This window comes from Neofelis nebulosa, chromosome 8 (genome assembly GCF_028018385.1).
Source record: "Neofelis nebulosa isolate mNeoNeb1 chromosome 8, mNeoNeb1.pri, whole genome shotgun sequence".
NCBI lineage: Eukaryota > Metazoa > Chordata > Mammalia > Carnivora > Felidae > Neofelis > Neofelis nebulosa.
This window is the reverse complement of record NC_080789.1, coordinates 22,920,868-22,938,256: the sequence shown is the minus strand read 5'-3', so window position 1 is coordinate 22,938,256 and position 17,389 is coordinate 22,920,868. Positions and strand designations below refer to the sequence as shown.

At 39.8% G+C, this 17,389-nt stretch overlaps 1 protein-coding gene across 6 annotated transcripts in view; it reads left to right on the top strand.

Annotated features, from left to right (window-relative positions):
* Window positions 1–465: 465 nt before the first annotated feature.
* Window positions 466–17,389, top strand: part of TMPO (thymopoietin) — a 31,106-nt gene continuing 14,182 nt past the window's right edge. For 5 of the 6 annotated variants that reach the window (XM_058741701.1, XM_058741700.1, XM_058741699.1 and 2 more), the window contains exons 1-3: window positions 473–1,048; window positions 9,741–9,867; window positions 13,523–13,681. In XM_058741701.1, coding sequence (XP_058597684.1) covers window positions 770–1,048; window positions 9,741–9,867; window positions 13,523–13,681 — 565 coding nt within the window. In that variant the 5' untranslated portion in view covers window positions 473–769. Of the gene's footprint in view, window positions 1,049–9,740; window positions 9,868–13,522; window positions 13,682–14,526; window positions 16,503–17,389 lie in introns of those variants that run through there. The other variant, XM_058741696.1, reaches the window with a different exon arrangement.

Genomic DNA, 17,389 nt, shown 5'->3' with positions numbered 1-17,389 from the left:
ATCCCCACAGGTAAAACAGATCAAGGAAGAGGAGTGCCGAAGAGCACGCGTCGCTCCTTTTCTTTCCCTTCAGGGCGAGTGTATGGGGAAGGAAAGGCTGCGGTCATTCTTCTGTAAATCAGTGTCCTACGATTGAGAAAGGCCCAGCCCCTGGTCCTCGCAGCTGGCTTCGTGAAACTCGGCCCCTTCGAAGGCGATCGACCCTGGAGGGAAAGGTTCTTCTCAAGCAGGGCGGGGGAAGGAAACCGCACACAGAAGAGTACTACTTGTCCCTTATCAGCGTCTTAGGGGAAGGGTGGAGAAAAGGGAAACAGAAACAGGCCAAGCCTCCAAGGCTCCCGCCCGAGCGGCTTTTAAACTGCGTTTCTACCACCTCTCGCACCGTGCCGTGGCTAATGGAACCCGCGCGAGGGCTCCCACCAATCACCGCTCGGCTTCCTCCCACCGCGGGCCAATGGCGGCGCGCGTTCTTGGGGCGTGGGCGAAACAAGCTGCTCTCTCCTCGCTTGTGTAGTGTGTGGGCTGGGGTTAGTGGGGGCTCTTATCTTAGCCGCACTTGGTCCGCACTTGGGCTCGGTGGGCTTTTGTGTCCGGCTTTTGCTTTGCTTTGTGTGTGGGAGTTTTTGCTTTGCTCTGCGGCGCTCCTCCCGGGCGGGAGCCGTGAGGCTCAGAGGCGACAGCGCGGTCCCCCCCGCCCCCGGGCAAGGAGCGAGCGCGCCGGCGTGAGCGGCGGGTGTGAAGGCTGCGGGGAAAGGGATTCGTCGCGGAGATGCCGGAGTTCCTGGAGGACCCCTCGGTCCTGACGAAAGAGAAGTTGAAGAGTGAGTTGGTCGCCAACAATGTGACGCTCCCGGTCGGGGAGCAGCGCAAAGACGTATACGTGCAGCTCTACCTGCAGCACCTCACGGCGCGCAACCGGCCGCCGCTCGCCGCGGGCGCCAACAGCAAAGGGCCTCCGGACTTCTCCAGCGACGAGGAGCGCGAGCCCACCCCAGTCCTCGGCTCCGGAGCCGCGGTCGCAGGCCGCAGCCGGGCCGCCGTCGGCAGGGTAAGGACGCCCGGCCGGGGCCACAAAGGCGGGCGATTGGCGGTTGTCGCCCTCCTCCCCCCACCTCCGCCGCCCGCGCGCGCTCGCCGCCCTCCCTCCTTGGCGCCCCCTCGGGCCTCCTCGGCGGCGGGGCTGCCCCCGCGCCCAACCGGGAGGCTGGCCTTTTGGTCTGCGGACGCAGGGTTCGGCTCCTTTGCCTCCTTCGCCGCGGGCTTGCAGGCTCTGGAAGGGGAGGTCGCTGGAGAGTCGCAAAGTTGGGGTCGCGGGGCTCGCGGGTGTGTGTCTGGAAGGTGTGAAGTTGGCGTTTGCTCTTCTGTGACGGGGGTGATTGGTGCGCGCGGGTACCTCGGTGTTCCTTGACCGCCAAGAGTGGTATTTCGACGGCGACTTCTGTGCCGGATTCGAAAGCCCTTGAGGGTCAGCCTGAAACTGCTGTAGGTTACGTTCGAACGTTTTCCCGCTTTATTAACTGAAATGACTGGTAACCGAGGCCCAGAGCGCTCCCTGGAGGGCAATTTGTGACATATTCATTTCTAACCAAAATTTGAAATAATGAAATTCCCGCCTTTTTATGGTTTTGCATATGGAGGGCTTTTTGAACGGTTTTTGTTTTTCTTGTTTGTTACTGTTTGCCCAGCAACAGGCCGTCTTTTGGCGGGGCAGTGTTACTCTAAATTGAAATGAACACTTAACATCTTTAAGCAGTTATAAACACTCAGATGTTTGGAAATTCTAGTTTCTAAGGGCTTGGATTTTGTATTTTTTTCCCTTTTTGGTAAATTTTGCATGAGAAAAGGAGAGATTTCAGAACCCGGAGATACTTATTTCTTGGCATTCTGATATGTCAGTAACTGCAATTTGGAATATCTAAATCTAGGTAAATCTCAGATTGGTTCTGGCAGACTCATGTTTTGTTTCAGAATTGCTTTTCTATGAGTTTTTATATGCTGCTTTGTGTGAACTGCCTACTTCTCACATTTCAAATCATGATGAGAGTGTAGTTGAAACTAGTGATTGCATGTAACTTTGTAAGACATTGTGGAGTTTAGAGTTGTTGAGTTTTGATAACTTAAAAGTACTGCTTCTTTCAAAGTTGTGTTGTTTAACTTTAGTTTTTAAAACTCTGATGTGTTTTTCTGGACTGCCCAGGTGGGAATGAGAAAGATGTAATAGATGTAGGTTTAACTGAAAATCTTAGCCTGGGCTCTAGAGAAATTGAAAATCTTATGTCTTAAGTCAGTGCCTGGCACGTAGTAGTGTCAAATATTTATTCATTAAATAAAAGACCAACTGCATCTTACTGCTTCAGATGTCTGTTTTTGTGGATTTGAAGAAAGCCAACTTACTTCTCCACAATAAAGAGAAATTTACTTTCAAAGTAAAGCATATCCATTGTCTTGTTTTTCTCCAACCCCTCTGGAAAAGATATTCAAATGACTTTAGTCAAGATTTTGTTGGAAGTGCAATCTTTTCCATTTAAATCAGCACACTTAAAAAAGTCTTCTGTAGAACTCTATAGTGTCTCTGTGCAAACGTATTCTTGAGCCATGGAAGTACTTGGTTGTGTTTACGATAGGATTATTCATTTTTTTTTAATGTTTATTTTAGAGAGAGAAAAAGAGAGCGGGGTAGGGAGAGAGAGGCTCCAAGCGGGCTCTGTGCTGACAACAGAGAGCCCGATGTGGGGCTGAACCCACAAACTGAGATCCTGACCCGATCCGAAGTTGGACGCCCAACTGACCGAGCCACCCAGGCACCCCTGTTCTTATTTTTAGGATTCATTTTAAACAGAAAACATCATCTTGGTTTTGATGTTTAGAGAATATTTCCCAACTAATATAATACCACGTTAAAAAATACCATCATCTTGGTTTTGATGTTTAGAGCATATTTGATGTTTAGAGAATACATCATCTTGGTTTTGATGTTTAGAGAATATTTCCCAACTAATATAATACCACGTTAAAAAAAACACCAGTTTTTTAAAAAAGCATGTCTTGCCTGGGTGGCTCAGTCATGATCTCATGGTTCTTGGGTTCAAGCCCCACATTGGGATCTGTGCTGACAGCTCAGAGCCTGGAGCCTGCTTCAGATTCTGTCTCTCCCTCTCTCTCTGCCCCTCCCTGCTAGCACTGTGCCTCTTTCTCTCTCCAAAATAAATAATCCTTAAAAAAATTTTTTTTTAAAGTATGTCCCAATCTACCCTGTTTTCTTGGGGGTGTAAAAATTTCAGTTATCCAACACTTTTGAGTTCCTACCAAGTGCTCTAACAACCAGAGATTGATTTCTGCAGACCCTGCCAACCATAACCATATAATTATTTAAATTTGTTGGGTTTTTTTTTTGTATGTTAATTGATCATGTCATGTTTGTTTTTTACACATTTTATCTTAACAAATTTCTCATGTTACCAGAGTTGATCGGCACCATGCAAATAAATTCTGGGTGAAAGGAATTAACATTTTAATAGAATCTACAATGTCCAGTGGCATGCTAAGCCCTTTATATTTCATTTAATGTTTTAGTCTGTATAGAGGAAAACTATTTCATAGGCATAGAAGCCATAGTCTTCTCTGCCTTAGGTATTTGAAGCTCAAATACCCAAGCCTTGGCCAGGCTTAATGGCATGAACAAATTGAAAAAGTTAATAGTGATTATTTGGTCAGTAGCATCATTTTCTGCTTTAAAGCAAATTAAGTAAAAGTGACTTATAATTTAACTTAGGAATCTGATAGACTTTACCAGGCATAGGAAAAATATCTTGAGTTGAGAGGAAAAGAATCTTAGGGTATCTATAATAATAGATGAAATTATTCTCCATGGCACATTCCTCTTATATGTACAATATTTTATATCATGGCAATTTTAGCCTTATATGTAATAACAATATAGTTACATTTTTTAAAGAGTATTTATAACCTAGGAGAAAGTCAAATTATGTTGGAGAGTTGTAGATTAGGCAGATTTTTTAAGTGCTAAATATTTTTTAGTTTATTTAGTTTTTGAGAGAGAGAATGGGAGAAGCAGAAAGAGGATCCCAAGCCCACTCCTTAGTCAGTGCAGAGCCTGGTGCGAGGCTCGAACCCATGAACTGCAAGATCAGAACCTGAGCTGAAACCAAGAGTTGGATGCTTAACCGATTGAGCCACCCAGGTGCCCCTAAGTGGTAAATTTTTAACTTTTTTTTTTTTTTTTTTTTTTTTTTAAAGTAGGCTCCCGCCCCATGTGGGGCTTGAACTCATGACCCTGAGATTGAGTCATGTGCTCCACTGGCTGAGCCAGCCAGGTGCCCCAGCTTTTAACATTTTAAAAATAAATCAAACATTACTGTGGATTTGGACAAAGACGTAGCAGTTGCCTTCCATTTAAACATGGGTTTATGAGGAGTTGGGGTTTTTTTTTTTTTTTTTTTTTTTTTTAATGTTCATTTCTTTTAAGAGACAGAATGCTAGTGGGGGAGAGAGGCAGAGGGAGAGAGAATTCCAGGCAGGCTCCATGCCCAGAGTGGAGCCCTACATGGTTCTCCATCCCACGACTGTGAGAGCACACACAAGTGGGGGAAGAACAGCGAGAGGCAGAGAGAGAGAATCCCAAACAGGTTCTGCAGTGTCAGCACAGAACTCAACACAGGGCTCAGACTCACCAAACTGAGAGATCATGACCTGAGCCAAAATCAAGAGTCAGATGCCTGACTGACTGAGCCACCCAGGGGCCCCAGAATATTTTTAATTAAAGGAGAACCCCTTTCCATTTCAGCCATAGCCATGGTTTCTTAGATTCATTTGGTGTGATATGACAAAAATATTAGCATATTCAAAATTTGGTTTTTGGCTTTAGTTTTCTTTTAAACTTTTTATTTTATGCATCTTGATGACACCAGCATTTTTAGGTGTTAAAATTACCTGGATTGCAGACAGAAAAATAAACATTCAAAAAGTTGGCAATCTGCCTTTTTGTTCTAAGGCGCAAAGCAGTTGTAGCTATTTAGAATCTAATGGAGCATAGCATTCTTGAATGGTCTGATCAAGTGGATCATGAATTCTTAAGAAATATTTAAAGACATGGAGGACAACAGTAAAAAGTATGTTAATTAAATCATAAATTGACTACCATAGTCTACAATAAGGTGTTAAGTGTGGACTTCTGAATCAGAGTTATATAGTACATTAAATTTCCAGCTCTGACACTTATTCAGAGGACCTTCTTGAACGATGAACATTGCCTATCAGATCAATTTTCACCTGGAAAATAGGAATAATCTAGTAACTACTAGTAGCTACTTAATTGAGGATTACAAGAGATAATTTGTTAAGGTGTCTAGTGCTCAGCAGTTGACCCCTATTAAAACATGTGATTTCTGAAATTTTTTGTGTTTACTTAGCGCCAGAGCAATACAATGTTACCATAATATTTTTTTTTCAGAATTGGATGAGGTAACTTTGTGAAAGTGATGTGTGCATACTTTGCTCAAATGTTACTATATTGCTAGAGTTAGCTGTGCATCTTTGAACTTCAGTTTCCTCTCTTGTAAAATGGGGGTGTTAGTATCTATTTCATAGGATCTTTAGGATTCTATAATACATGTAAGGAAGGTACTCAGAACACAATTTGGTACATACTAAGTGCTCAGTAGAATCTATTTTATAAAAATAATTATTGTTATACTAATCTTGCTACTAATGGTAGAAATTTAAAAATAGGAGTAGCTGGGGGCTCCGGGCTGGGTCAGTCAGTAGGGCATGCAACTCTTATTAATCTCAGGGTCATGTGTTCAAGCCCTTCGTTGCTCATAGAGCCTACTTAAAACTTAAAAAAATGAAAATAATAGTAGCTCATAGGTGATATCAAAGAACTGTTGGATTTTAAAGTTGAAAAAGACATTAGAGATCATCTGGTAGTTGGGAAGAAACTGGAGAACAGTGCCTGGCACATACTAGGTACCTAGTATTTTTAACTAGAATGAAACTAAGAGTATGTGATTTTACTTAAAGGAATAAAATTCTCATAGTCTCATGGTTTGTGAGTTCGAGCCCCGCATCTGGCTCTGTGCTGACAGCTCAGAGCCTGGAGCCTGCTTTGGATTCTGTGTCTCCCTCTCTCTCTGCCCTCCCCTGCTTGCACTGTGTCTCTCAAAAATGAATAAATGTTTAAAAAAAATTTTTTTTCTAAATAGCATTACATTTCTGGAACTTTTCTCCCTACAAATTAAAAATAAAAATCAGGTAGCCTGTTATGAACTCCTGCTTTGCTTGACTTAGCATAAGCTGGTTTGTTGGCCTCAAGATTTCTTTGTACAGCTGTAATCTTTCATTATGTTTTAAGAAAATATTAAGAGTTGGTTTTCTGCTTGATTTGATAAGCCCTTGTTATTTAAAAAAATTTTTTAATGTTTATTTATTTTTGAGAGAGAGCACAAGCAGGGGAGAGACAGAGAGGGAGACACAGAATGCAAAGCAGGCTGTAGGCTCTGAGCTGTCAGCGCAGAGCCCAACACGGGGCCTGAACCCATAAATTGTGAGATCATGACCTGAGCCCAAGTTGGACACTTAACTGAGCCACCCAGGTGCCCAACCGACTGAGCCACCCAAGCACCCCAAGTCTTTGTTATTTCTTAATAAGAAATGGGTTTTTAAGAATGACCTATTTTTCCCTTCCCAGATGACACTCATTAATTCATTCAAGAAAACAGCTATCAACTACCTACTCCTTTGTCAGTCCTTTTTAAATTTTAGATGCTTGGGATACATTATGAATATGACAGTGCCTCTTCTTTCTGCTACCCTCTTAAATGCTGCATCCAGAACACCTGAGATACACATTAAAATACAGATTCTCAGGCCCAAGATTAGATCTCAGAATGGGGTTAAGACTTTAAAATAGGGGTAACTTCCAGAAGTTTTGAGGTTTTGATAACAAGCCAGATTTAGGGACTATTGCTCAAGGAGTTTTTCTGGAGAAGATAAAGTATGTTTACAAATAGGTGGAACTGGGGTGCCTGGGTGCCTCAGTCGGTTGAGCATCCGACTTCACCTCAGGTCACGATCTTGCGGTGTGAGTTCGAGTCGGGCTCTGGGCTGATGGCTCAGAGCCTGGAGCCTGCTTCTGATTCTGTGTCTCCCTCTCTCTCTGCCCCTCCCCCGTTCATGCTCTGTCTCTCTTTGTCTCAAAAATAAATAAACGTTAAAAAAAAAATTAAAAAAAAAAAAAAAATAGGTGGAACTGGTGAGTGCCAAAGGAAGAGATTTCTTGAAAACCTCAGGCTTCTGTAAGAATTAAAATTTTTGAATGTTTTGTTGATAGTAGAATTTGAACATTCTTAGAGTGGGAGGTGATTTTCTTTTATTTAAAAGTATGTTATACAAGGAAGTTTTTCTTCCCAACCTGTCCACACTTTTTTGGAAAATTCAAGTAGGTCACTAACACAAGATTTGGTCTATTTGATTTTTAAAAAGTGTTTAAAGAATGCAAGGCTATGATGTATAAACTCTTAGATTCTTGGCAACTTTTGATATCAATGTGTAAGTTGCTTAAAGATTTGAGCTTGATCCTAAACTAGCACAATATGTGTATTAAAGCTTTCTGAAAGTACCATCAGTTTCACAGCAATTTTTTAGTTAAAAGATTTCTCTTGAATCGATATCATTATTATTAGCAGTTATCTTTAAAAAATAATTTCTCATAATCTTGCTTTATATAAAATATTTCAAATTTTAATTTTGCTAAAAAATTACTTTTTGGAAATCCTATAACTTTATTTTTTTATTTATTTTTAAATATAACTTATTGTGAAGTTAGGTAACACACAGTGTGCACTTGACTTCGAGAGTAGATTCCCATGATTCATCACTTACTACAACACCCAGTGCTCCTCCCAACAAGTGCCCTCCTCAATACCCATCACCCATTTTCCTGTCTCCCCTGCCTCTCCTCCATCAACCCTGTTCTCTGTATTTAACAGTCTTCTTATGGTTTGCCTCCCTCTCTGTTTGAAATTATTTTTTCCCTTTCCCTTCCCCCATGGTCTTCTGTTAAGTTTCTCAAATTCCACATATGATTGAAAATATGGGATACTTTTTCTCTGACTGACTTATTTCACTTAACATAATATCCTAGTTCCATCCATGTTGTTACAAATGGCAAGATTTCATTCAGAAATTCTTTTATTTTTTAATGTTTGTTTATTTTTGAGATAGAGTGCCAGAGCACAAGCGGGGAGGGGTAGAGAGAGGGGGAGAGGAGATCCAAAGCAGTCTCCGTCTTGACAGCAGAGAGCCTGATGTGGGGCTCAAACTCAAAAACCATGAGATCAAGACCTGAGCCAAAGTCTGCCACTCAACCAACTGAGCCACCCAGGCACCCCAAAAATAGAAATTCTTTAATACATGGCCAAATCATGCCTGATTTTTCTTTCTCCCCCTCAGCATCATTGAAAGTAAGCAGTCCATACAACTATGGTTTTCACCATTTTGCATAAAATATTTCTAGAATGCAGTATTTATTTTTAGTTTTTTAATGTTTGTTTTTGAGAGAGAGAGAGACAGAGCACAAGCAGGGGAGGGACAAAGAGAGGGAGACACAGAACCCAAAGCAGGCTCAGGCTCTGGGCTGTTAGCACAGAGCCCGGTGTGGGGCTCAAACTCATGGACCGTGAGATCACAACCTGAGCTGAAGTCAGACACTTAACTGACAAAGCCACCAAGGCACCCCTAGAATGCATTATTTTTTCTTTTAATTAATCTCTATACCCACCGTGGGGCTCGAACTCACAACCCCGTGAACAAGAGTCACATACTCTGCCTGAGTCAGGCAGTTGAAAGATACAGTATTGACTCATTTGCCCAAAATAGAAATTTGGGCCTAAACTGACTTTGATACTTGTAGCCATTATTCAAACAGCTATTTCTTGTTCAATTCTCTGAGGCTTTCTGGGGTTACTGAGGCATTTTGTAGGGCTATTTGCCATAACCCTAGAAGACACCCACACTTCTGCTTTCTTCTCTTGTTTAACCTTGGAAGGTTTATATTTTTCCAGCAAATACTGCCATTGCTTAAGTTATGCTGAAAACTTCCTTTGAAATTTCTCTCAAAGCTTGTTCCATGTTCTCTGAACTTTTCTAAGTGAAACAGTCATATAGAACTAAATGTGCTGACAGAGCTGTACCAAGAGGTGATAGTCAAAAAGTTTGACTTCCTTCGTAGTCAGACACCGGCTACTAAAGTACTGAATATTCACCTGGGTTTCATAGATTCTGATATGCTTGTTTAAATTAAAGGAAATCATTTTTAAATATAACTAAGAAATATCTTTATGGTAAAGTTGTAAGCTCTTATAGAATAATTTAAATTTTTAAGGATTATTTAAGTGGTCAGTAGTAGTAAATTGTATCTCTGATTATCTGGGTGAAAGTCTTTAAACCCTTGCTGTTTACTTTTGAATTTTTGATGACGCCACCTCCTCTTTAGATAGGTAAGCCCAAACTGTTTTTAATAGTAATGTTTAAAAATTTGAGTTGTTACAATTAAACTTAAAAAATATCTTCAAATAATGAGTTGCTCTTAATAAAATTGCTAAGGCCTAATAAAGCTATAAATTGGAGGGTGAATTTGCATGTTTATATTGTATACAGTGTGACTTATAAAATAGGTGAACACTTTAATTCATGTGGAAATGATAACCGGACTTTGTTTACAGAAAGCCACAAAGAAAACTGATAAACCCAGACTAGAAGATAAAGATGATCTAGATGTAACAGAGCTCACTAATGAAGATCTTTTGGATCAGCTTGTGAAATATGGAGTGAATCCTGGTCCTATTGTGGGTAAGTTGGTAAGATTTCAAGTTATCTTTTCTGTAAGTGCCCCAAATTGTTTTCCTGTCTTGTCTAGCAGTTAGAGTTTGGGTTCTAAGGACCAGTGTGTCATTAATCATTTATATGACCAGGACACAATTTCTTTAACTATAAATAAGGAAAATAAAATGAGAGAAATGAACTTAGATAATCTCCAAGATTACCTCTGTTGTTGAAATTATTTCATATTGTGCTCATGTCACAGCTACCTGGTGAGACATAGGAGTCTTACATGACAATTGAGGAAAATTTGAAGTGACACAGCTGGCCAAATTCATCCAAGTTAATAAATTAGTGACGGATTTGTTAATAGAACTCAAGTTAGGGATGCCTGGGTGGTTTAGTTTGGTTAGGCATCCGACTTCAGCTTAGGTCACAGTCTCACTACCGTTCATGAGTTCCAGCCCCACATCGGGCTCTGTGCTGACAGCTTGGAGCCTGGAGCCTGCTTCGGATTCTGTGTTTCCCTCTCTTTGCCTCTCCCCAGCTCCCCAGTTCCCACCGTCTCTCTCTCAAAAATAAATAAACATTAAAAAAAAAAAAAAAAAAAAAAAAAGGAACTCCATCAATTCTTAGCATAGTACCCATTTTCAGTTATCATTAAAATTAACATTTTTAGGGGCACCTGGGTGGCTCAGTCAGTTGAACGTCCAACTTCAGCTCAGGTTATGAACTCGCTGTCGGTGAGTTTGGGCCCCACGTCGGGCTCTGTGCTGATAGCTCAGAGTCTGGAGCCTGTTTCAAATTCTGTGTCTCCCGCTCTCTCTGCCCTTCCCCCTCTCTCTCTGCCCTTCCCCCTCTCACAGTCTGTCTCTGAAAAATGAATAAACCTTAAAAAAAATTTTTTTTTAAATAACATTTTTAAAGTCTTGTTCTGACTGGAATTCAAGAATGATCCCTTAAAGAACAAACTAAAAGAAAACTTGGAACTTAATATACTGGATTTCCATCATTTGGTTACTGTCAGTGATTTTGCAAGGCTGGTTTTGCTTTAATTCTGGAGGGTCTTGACAGTAACCTCAAGATGAGAAAGGTCTATTTTGGTCTTCTAAGTTATGTAAAATTTTGAACACTGGAAATTTGAATTTTTTTTTAATTTAATTTTTTTTGGAGCAAGCGAGAGAGCATGTGTATAAGCAGGGGAGGGGCAGAAGGAGAGAGAGGAAAGAATCCCAAGCAGTCTCCATGCTGATAGTGTAGAGCCCAACACAGGCCTCTATCACACAAACCCATGAGATCATGACCTGAGCTGAAATCAAGAGTCTGAGCCACCCAGGTGCCTCTAGATTTGTTTTTTTTTTTCTATAGGTAAAGTTGCAAACAAGAATTTAGAATGTTTTTCTTTTGTTTTAAACATAGTACTTCCACATAGCTGGTAATAAGCCTGTGAATATAACTACTAACAGATATTTGATATTTAATTTTTTCATTTAAAATTCCAAAAGGGAGATGCTGCAAATATGTGTATTGTGTATCAATGTACGTATTATATATATTGGTATACCAGCTGTTCATTGTTTCCCAGCTTTATTGAGGTATACTTGACAAAAGTTGTATTATATGGTGTGTGCGTTTAACTTGATGTTTTTGTAGACGTATATATTGTGAAATAATCAACATGATCAAGCCAATTAACGTCCATCACCTCACTGTTTTATTTTGTGTCTGAATGTGTAGTGAGAGCACTTAAGGTCTACATTTTTCACAAGTTTCAGGTGTATTCTTAACTATAGCCCATTCTGTACATTAGATTTGCAGAACTTAGTCATCTTGCAGAAATTTTGTACCCTTTGACAACATCTTTCCACTTTCCCCTCCCTAACTGTTCATCTTACAGCTACTTATGTAACATTTTGAGATCTGTGTTGTTTCTTAAAAAAAAGTGTATTATCATTTTAATCATCTTTTTTTTTTTTTTTTAAGTTTATTTCTTTGTTTTGAGGGAGAGAGCACGAGTGTGCGCACATGCGTGGGGGAGGGGCAGAGTGGGAGAGAGGGAATTCCAAGCAGGTTCCACAATACCAGTGAGGAGCCCGATGCAGGGCTCAGTCCCATGAACCATGAGATCATGACCTGAGCTGAAACAGAGCCAGAGGCTCAACCAACTGAGCTACTCAGGCACCCCATCATTTTGTTCATCTTCTAGAAACCACAGAGGGGTGCCTGGGTGGCTCAGTCAGTTAAGTGTCCAGCTTTGGCTCGGGTCATGATCTCATAGTCCGTGGGTTCGAGCCTTGTGTCGGACTCTGCTGACAGCTCAGATTTTAGAGCCTTCTTCGGATTCTGTGTTGCCTTCTCTCTCTGTCCCTCCCCCACTCACGCTCTTTCTCTCTCTCAAAAATAAATAAACATTAAAAAAGAAAAAGAAACCAGAGGGACATACAGTTAGTGTAAAATAGAAAATAAAAGCTGTTTTTGGCTTTAAATTGTCATTCATGTTGAAATGTGTTAAAAATGTGTTCGTAATCAATTTTACTTTGCTGCCTAATTGGTATACAATTTCTATTTTGTGGCACACATTTTCTATAAAAGGTCATTTGATCACAAAGTACTTATATCTAAATGTGATTTAACACCTTAAATTTACACAATGTTATATGAAAATATATTCGACCAAAAAAACTGTAGATGACTTTTCTTTACCCATAACTGAATGGCTCTTTATAGGCATATTAATCTCTGAGATTTGTGGGATTTTTATCATAGTATTGAGAGGAATGCAGTCTGTTTATAAAAATGATTTTTTTCTATAAGGCAAATGCTATTTACATAGTACTGAAAAATGTACAAAGTCTAAAGCTTTTCAATCAAAAATACTCAGTCATACATGGCTCTTTAGTAGGTGATCTATAATAAGATTATACCAGGGATGCCTGGTGGCTCAGTCAGTTAAGTGTCTGACTCTTTATTTTGGCTCAGGTCATGATCTTACTGTTTGTGAGTTTGACAGGCTCTACCATGACAGTGTGGAGTCTGTTGGGGATTCTCTCTCCCCCCCCTCTCTCTCCCCCCCTCCCTCCCTCTCTCTCTCCCCCCCTTCCTCTCTCCCTCCCCCCCTTCCTCTCTCCCCCCTCCCTCTCTCCCTCCCTCCCTCTCTCCCTCCCTCTCTCTCTCTCTCCCCCCCCCGCCCCCGCACATGTGTGCTTACTCTCAAACTTAAAAAAAAAAAAAAAAGATTTATATCAATCTGTGTATTCCATGCTACTAAAAGAAACATAATCATGTATGTATTAAAATCTCAGCAAAACACCTATTTTAGAAAAGAATCCTTTATATGGTATTTTTAATCACTTAAGTTTAGAAAAGTAAAGTGTTGGGGCGCCTGGGTGGCTCAGTCGGTTGAGCATCCAACTTCAGCTTGGGTCGTGATTTCACGGTCCCTGGGTTTGAGCCCCACGTCAGGCTCTGCTGGTAGCTCAGAGCCTGAAGCCTGCTTTGGATTTTGGGTCTCCCTCCCTCTCTACCCCTCCCCCACTCACTCTATCTCTGTCTCTCAAAAGTGAATAAACGTTAAAAAAAAAAAAAAAGTTAAGCATGAATGCAACATTTTAATGTTGGTAAATACGATGAGCAGGATCTTAAATAAGAAAATACAGATATTAAAGCAAGTTCTGCCTTCATACAGGAACAACCAGAAAGCTATATGAGAAAAAACTGTTGAAACTGAGAGAACAGGGAACAGAGTCAAGATCGTCAACTCCTCTGCCAACGATTTCTTCATCAGCAGAAAATATGAGACAGAATGGAAGTAATGACTCTGACAGATACAGTGACAATGAAGAAGGTAAAATTTTAAATGATATTAATCGAATATATGTAATTTTTTTCAGACTCCTAAGATACAGTAACCATGAAGAAGATAAAATTATTTTTTGGCTTATTTCATTTTTCTAAGAATAAAGTATTAAAAATAACGGTGAAGTTTTCCCACTTACCCTTTCCAAGTATTATCAACACAGAAGCAACCGCTATCATTAATTTGGTGTTTATCTTTCCAACCCATTTTTAAATACTTTTTCATATGCATCTAATAACATGATATTATTTTGAACTTTTAAAAATGTATATAAATATAATGCTAAATCTTATTACTTGCTTTTCTCCATTCTGTTATACTATTGAGATCTCATCTTACTAATTTATTACTTATATGTCCATTTTATTTCTTGCAATTAATATATAGTGGTAGTATTTACAATACAATCTCTGTTTTCTATTGGTAGGCATTTAAATTTATAGTTTTTGCTAGATAATGTGATCTCAGGGCAACTATGAAAAGCAAACATTTTGACATGTTATTAGTAGACTATTTTAAGAAAATTTGACCATAGTAAGTATTTTTTTTAACTAGTACATGAAACAATGACCTTTCTATAATAAGAGCAACTTGATATTTATAAAGTTTTAATTCATATGACTTGTTCGTCAATTTCATGATTATTTAATTTGACCCAAATTGCTTATATCTCCATAAGCATTGCCTGCCAGGGCACAGAGTGTCAGATTGGTTGTTCAGAATATGAAATATAGTTTTTTCCTTCAACAGCACTATGTTAGCAAAGAGGCAAAAAAATAAATCAGCTTAAACACAAGTAATGCTTAAACTTCCTGCCTCTTTTGCCTCTACAGGAAAGAAGAAAGAACACAAGAAAGTGAAGTCCACTAGGGATTTTGTTCCTTTTTCTGAACTTCCAACTGCTCCCTCTGGTGGATTTTTTCAGGGTATTTCTTTTCCTGAAATCTCCACCCGTCCTCCTTTGGGCAGGACTGAACTACAGGCAGCTAAGAAAGTTCATACTTCTAAGGGAGACCCACCTAGGGAACCTCTTATTGCCACAACCTTGCCTGGCAGGGAACAGTTGCAGAAGTTAGCCTCTGGAGGGAATTTGTTTACTTCCTCCAAGTCTAGCCATGATAGATGTTTAGAGAAAAGTTCTTCGGCATCATTTCAGCATGAACTCGCTGCCATGTTGGTCTCTGCTGCAGCTTCTCCTTCACTGATTAAAGAAACCACCACTACTTGCTATAAAGATATAGTAGAAAATATTTACCGTGGAGAGAAAAGTGGAATTCAACCATTGTGTACTGAGGGGTCCCATGTTTCAGATCAGTCAGTTCTCTCCAGTGAAAGGAAAGCACTAGAAGAGTCTGGGAGCTCACAAGTAATTTCTCCACCACTTGCTCAGGCAATCAGAGATTATGTCAATTCTCTGTTGGCCCAGGGTGGGGTAGGGAGTTTGCCTGGGACTTCAAACTCTACACCCCCACTGGATGTAGAAAACAGATGGAAGAGAATTGATCGATCTGATTTTCAAGAAACCGAATCTCTGTCTCCTCCACGAAAATTCCCTAGACTCAGTGAAAAGTCAGTAGAGGAAAAGGATTCAGGTTCCTTTGTGGCATTTCAAAATACACCTGGATCTGAAGTTATGTCTTCTTTTGCCAAAACTGTTGTCTCTCACTCACTCACTACTTTAGGCATAGAAATGTCTAAGCAGTCACAACATGAGATAATAGATGCCCCAGAACTATCTTTTCCCTTCCATGAATCTATTTTAAAAGTAATTGAAGAGGAGTGGCAGCAAATTGACAGGCAACTGCCTTCATTGGCATGCAAGTATCCAATTTCCTCCAGAGAGGCAGCACAGATATTATCAGTTCCAAAAGTAGATGATGAAATACTGGGGCTTATTTCTGAAGCGGCTCCACCCGTAGGTATTCAGGCAGCTTCTACTGAGTCTTGTGATAAACAGTTGGACTTAGTACTTTGTAGAACATATGAAGCTGCAGCATCAGCATTGCAGATTGCAACCCATACTGCCTTTGTAGTTCGGGCTCTGCAGGCAGACATCAGTCAGGCTGCACAAATCCTTAGTTCAGATCCTAGTCATATGCAGCAGGCACTTGGGATTCTGAGCAAAACCTATGATGCAGCCTCATTTCTTTGTGAAGCTGCATTTGATGAAGTAAAGATGGCTGCCCATAGCATGGGATCTGCCACTTTAGGTCGCCGATATCTCTGGCTGAAGGACTGTAAAATGAATCCAGCTTCTAAGAATAAGCTGGCTGTTACTCCTTTTAAAGGTGGAACATTATTTGGAGGAGAAGTATACAAAGTAATTAAAAAGCGTGGAAATAAACACTAATAAAGTTAAGAATAAAGACACCTTATTTGATCTTTAATATGGGGAACATAGCAGCTTTTCTAAGAAGTTCAAGTACTTTTAATTGCTTTTTGCCAGGATTTTCTTTAAAGATCTTTTTGGTCTCCAGATTGGGCTGTTTTCAAAGTCAAACTTCTGCCTATCAAATTACAGTATAAAATTGCCTACAGAGTACTGCCTTTTTTATTTTTTAAGTTGCTGTGATAGAAAAAGCCCGATATAAACAATTTAAAGAATCTTTGCCTCGTATAGTTCACTGTCTCCTGTTTTACTTAAGATTTTACAATTCTCCAAAACTAAGGAAATTCCACTAAATAGAATATAAGTGGAGTCTTCACAGATTTAAATATTACTAAATATCTTTTCACTTTCTGGAACTTGTCCACATTTTTTTTTTATTTCTCACTTTTGTTTTTTTTACTTCTGTATTCCTTCATAATATTCTAGATCAGTGCAATTCAAAGTGCCAGTCTGCAGACAGTCACTGATCTACAGACAAGATAAGTATGCACCAGAATTTGGATCTAGAGACGCTTTTTAGATCAATGACAGGGTTTATTTTTGTGGCAAAATTTTATTGATGAAACTGTGCCAATTTACATTCCAGTGCAAGTGTCTCATTTCTATGAAGGACTGGTAGTAAACAGTTCATGGACCATGCTTTGCAAAATACTGCTATAAACAGGGTGACTGGGTGGCTCAGTTGGTTAAGTGTCCCACTTTGGCTCAGGTCGTGATTTCACAGTTTGTGAGTTTAAGCCCTGCATCAGGGTCTGTGCTAACAGCACAGAGCCTGGGGGCCCGCTCAGATTCTGTGTCTCCCTCTCTCTGCCCTTCCCCCATTCATGCTTTGTTACTCTCTCCTTCAAAACTAAACATTTTTTAAAAATACTGCTCTAAACAATAAAATTCTAAAAGAGTACATTCTCACTATCACTGTAGCTTGTCAGATGAACTAGACACTGGAAAAGTAGGGCGCTTTTTTTTTTTAAATAACACTTTCAAGTTATGTTGTGGTTCATGGTTGATTAGACTTAATCTAAATTTTGAAAGCAAATTTGTTACTAGTTTTTAAAAAATTTTATAAGAAATCATATTATACTTTGTTTGTATAAAGCAGTATATTCTGTTTTCATTTTTATGATTGTAAGATGAGTCTAACTGTAGAGGCATTTGATAATCAAATTTCTTTGTATTCTTACTGAAAATAGTAGTATTAAGTATCAGCAAAGTATAGTCCCTTTGGTACTCCTAGCCATTACTATATTCTTATTATACGTGTCCATCTTTGCAGCTTCTTGGGAGTAATTTTGTTTGTTATTTGTCTT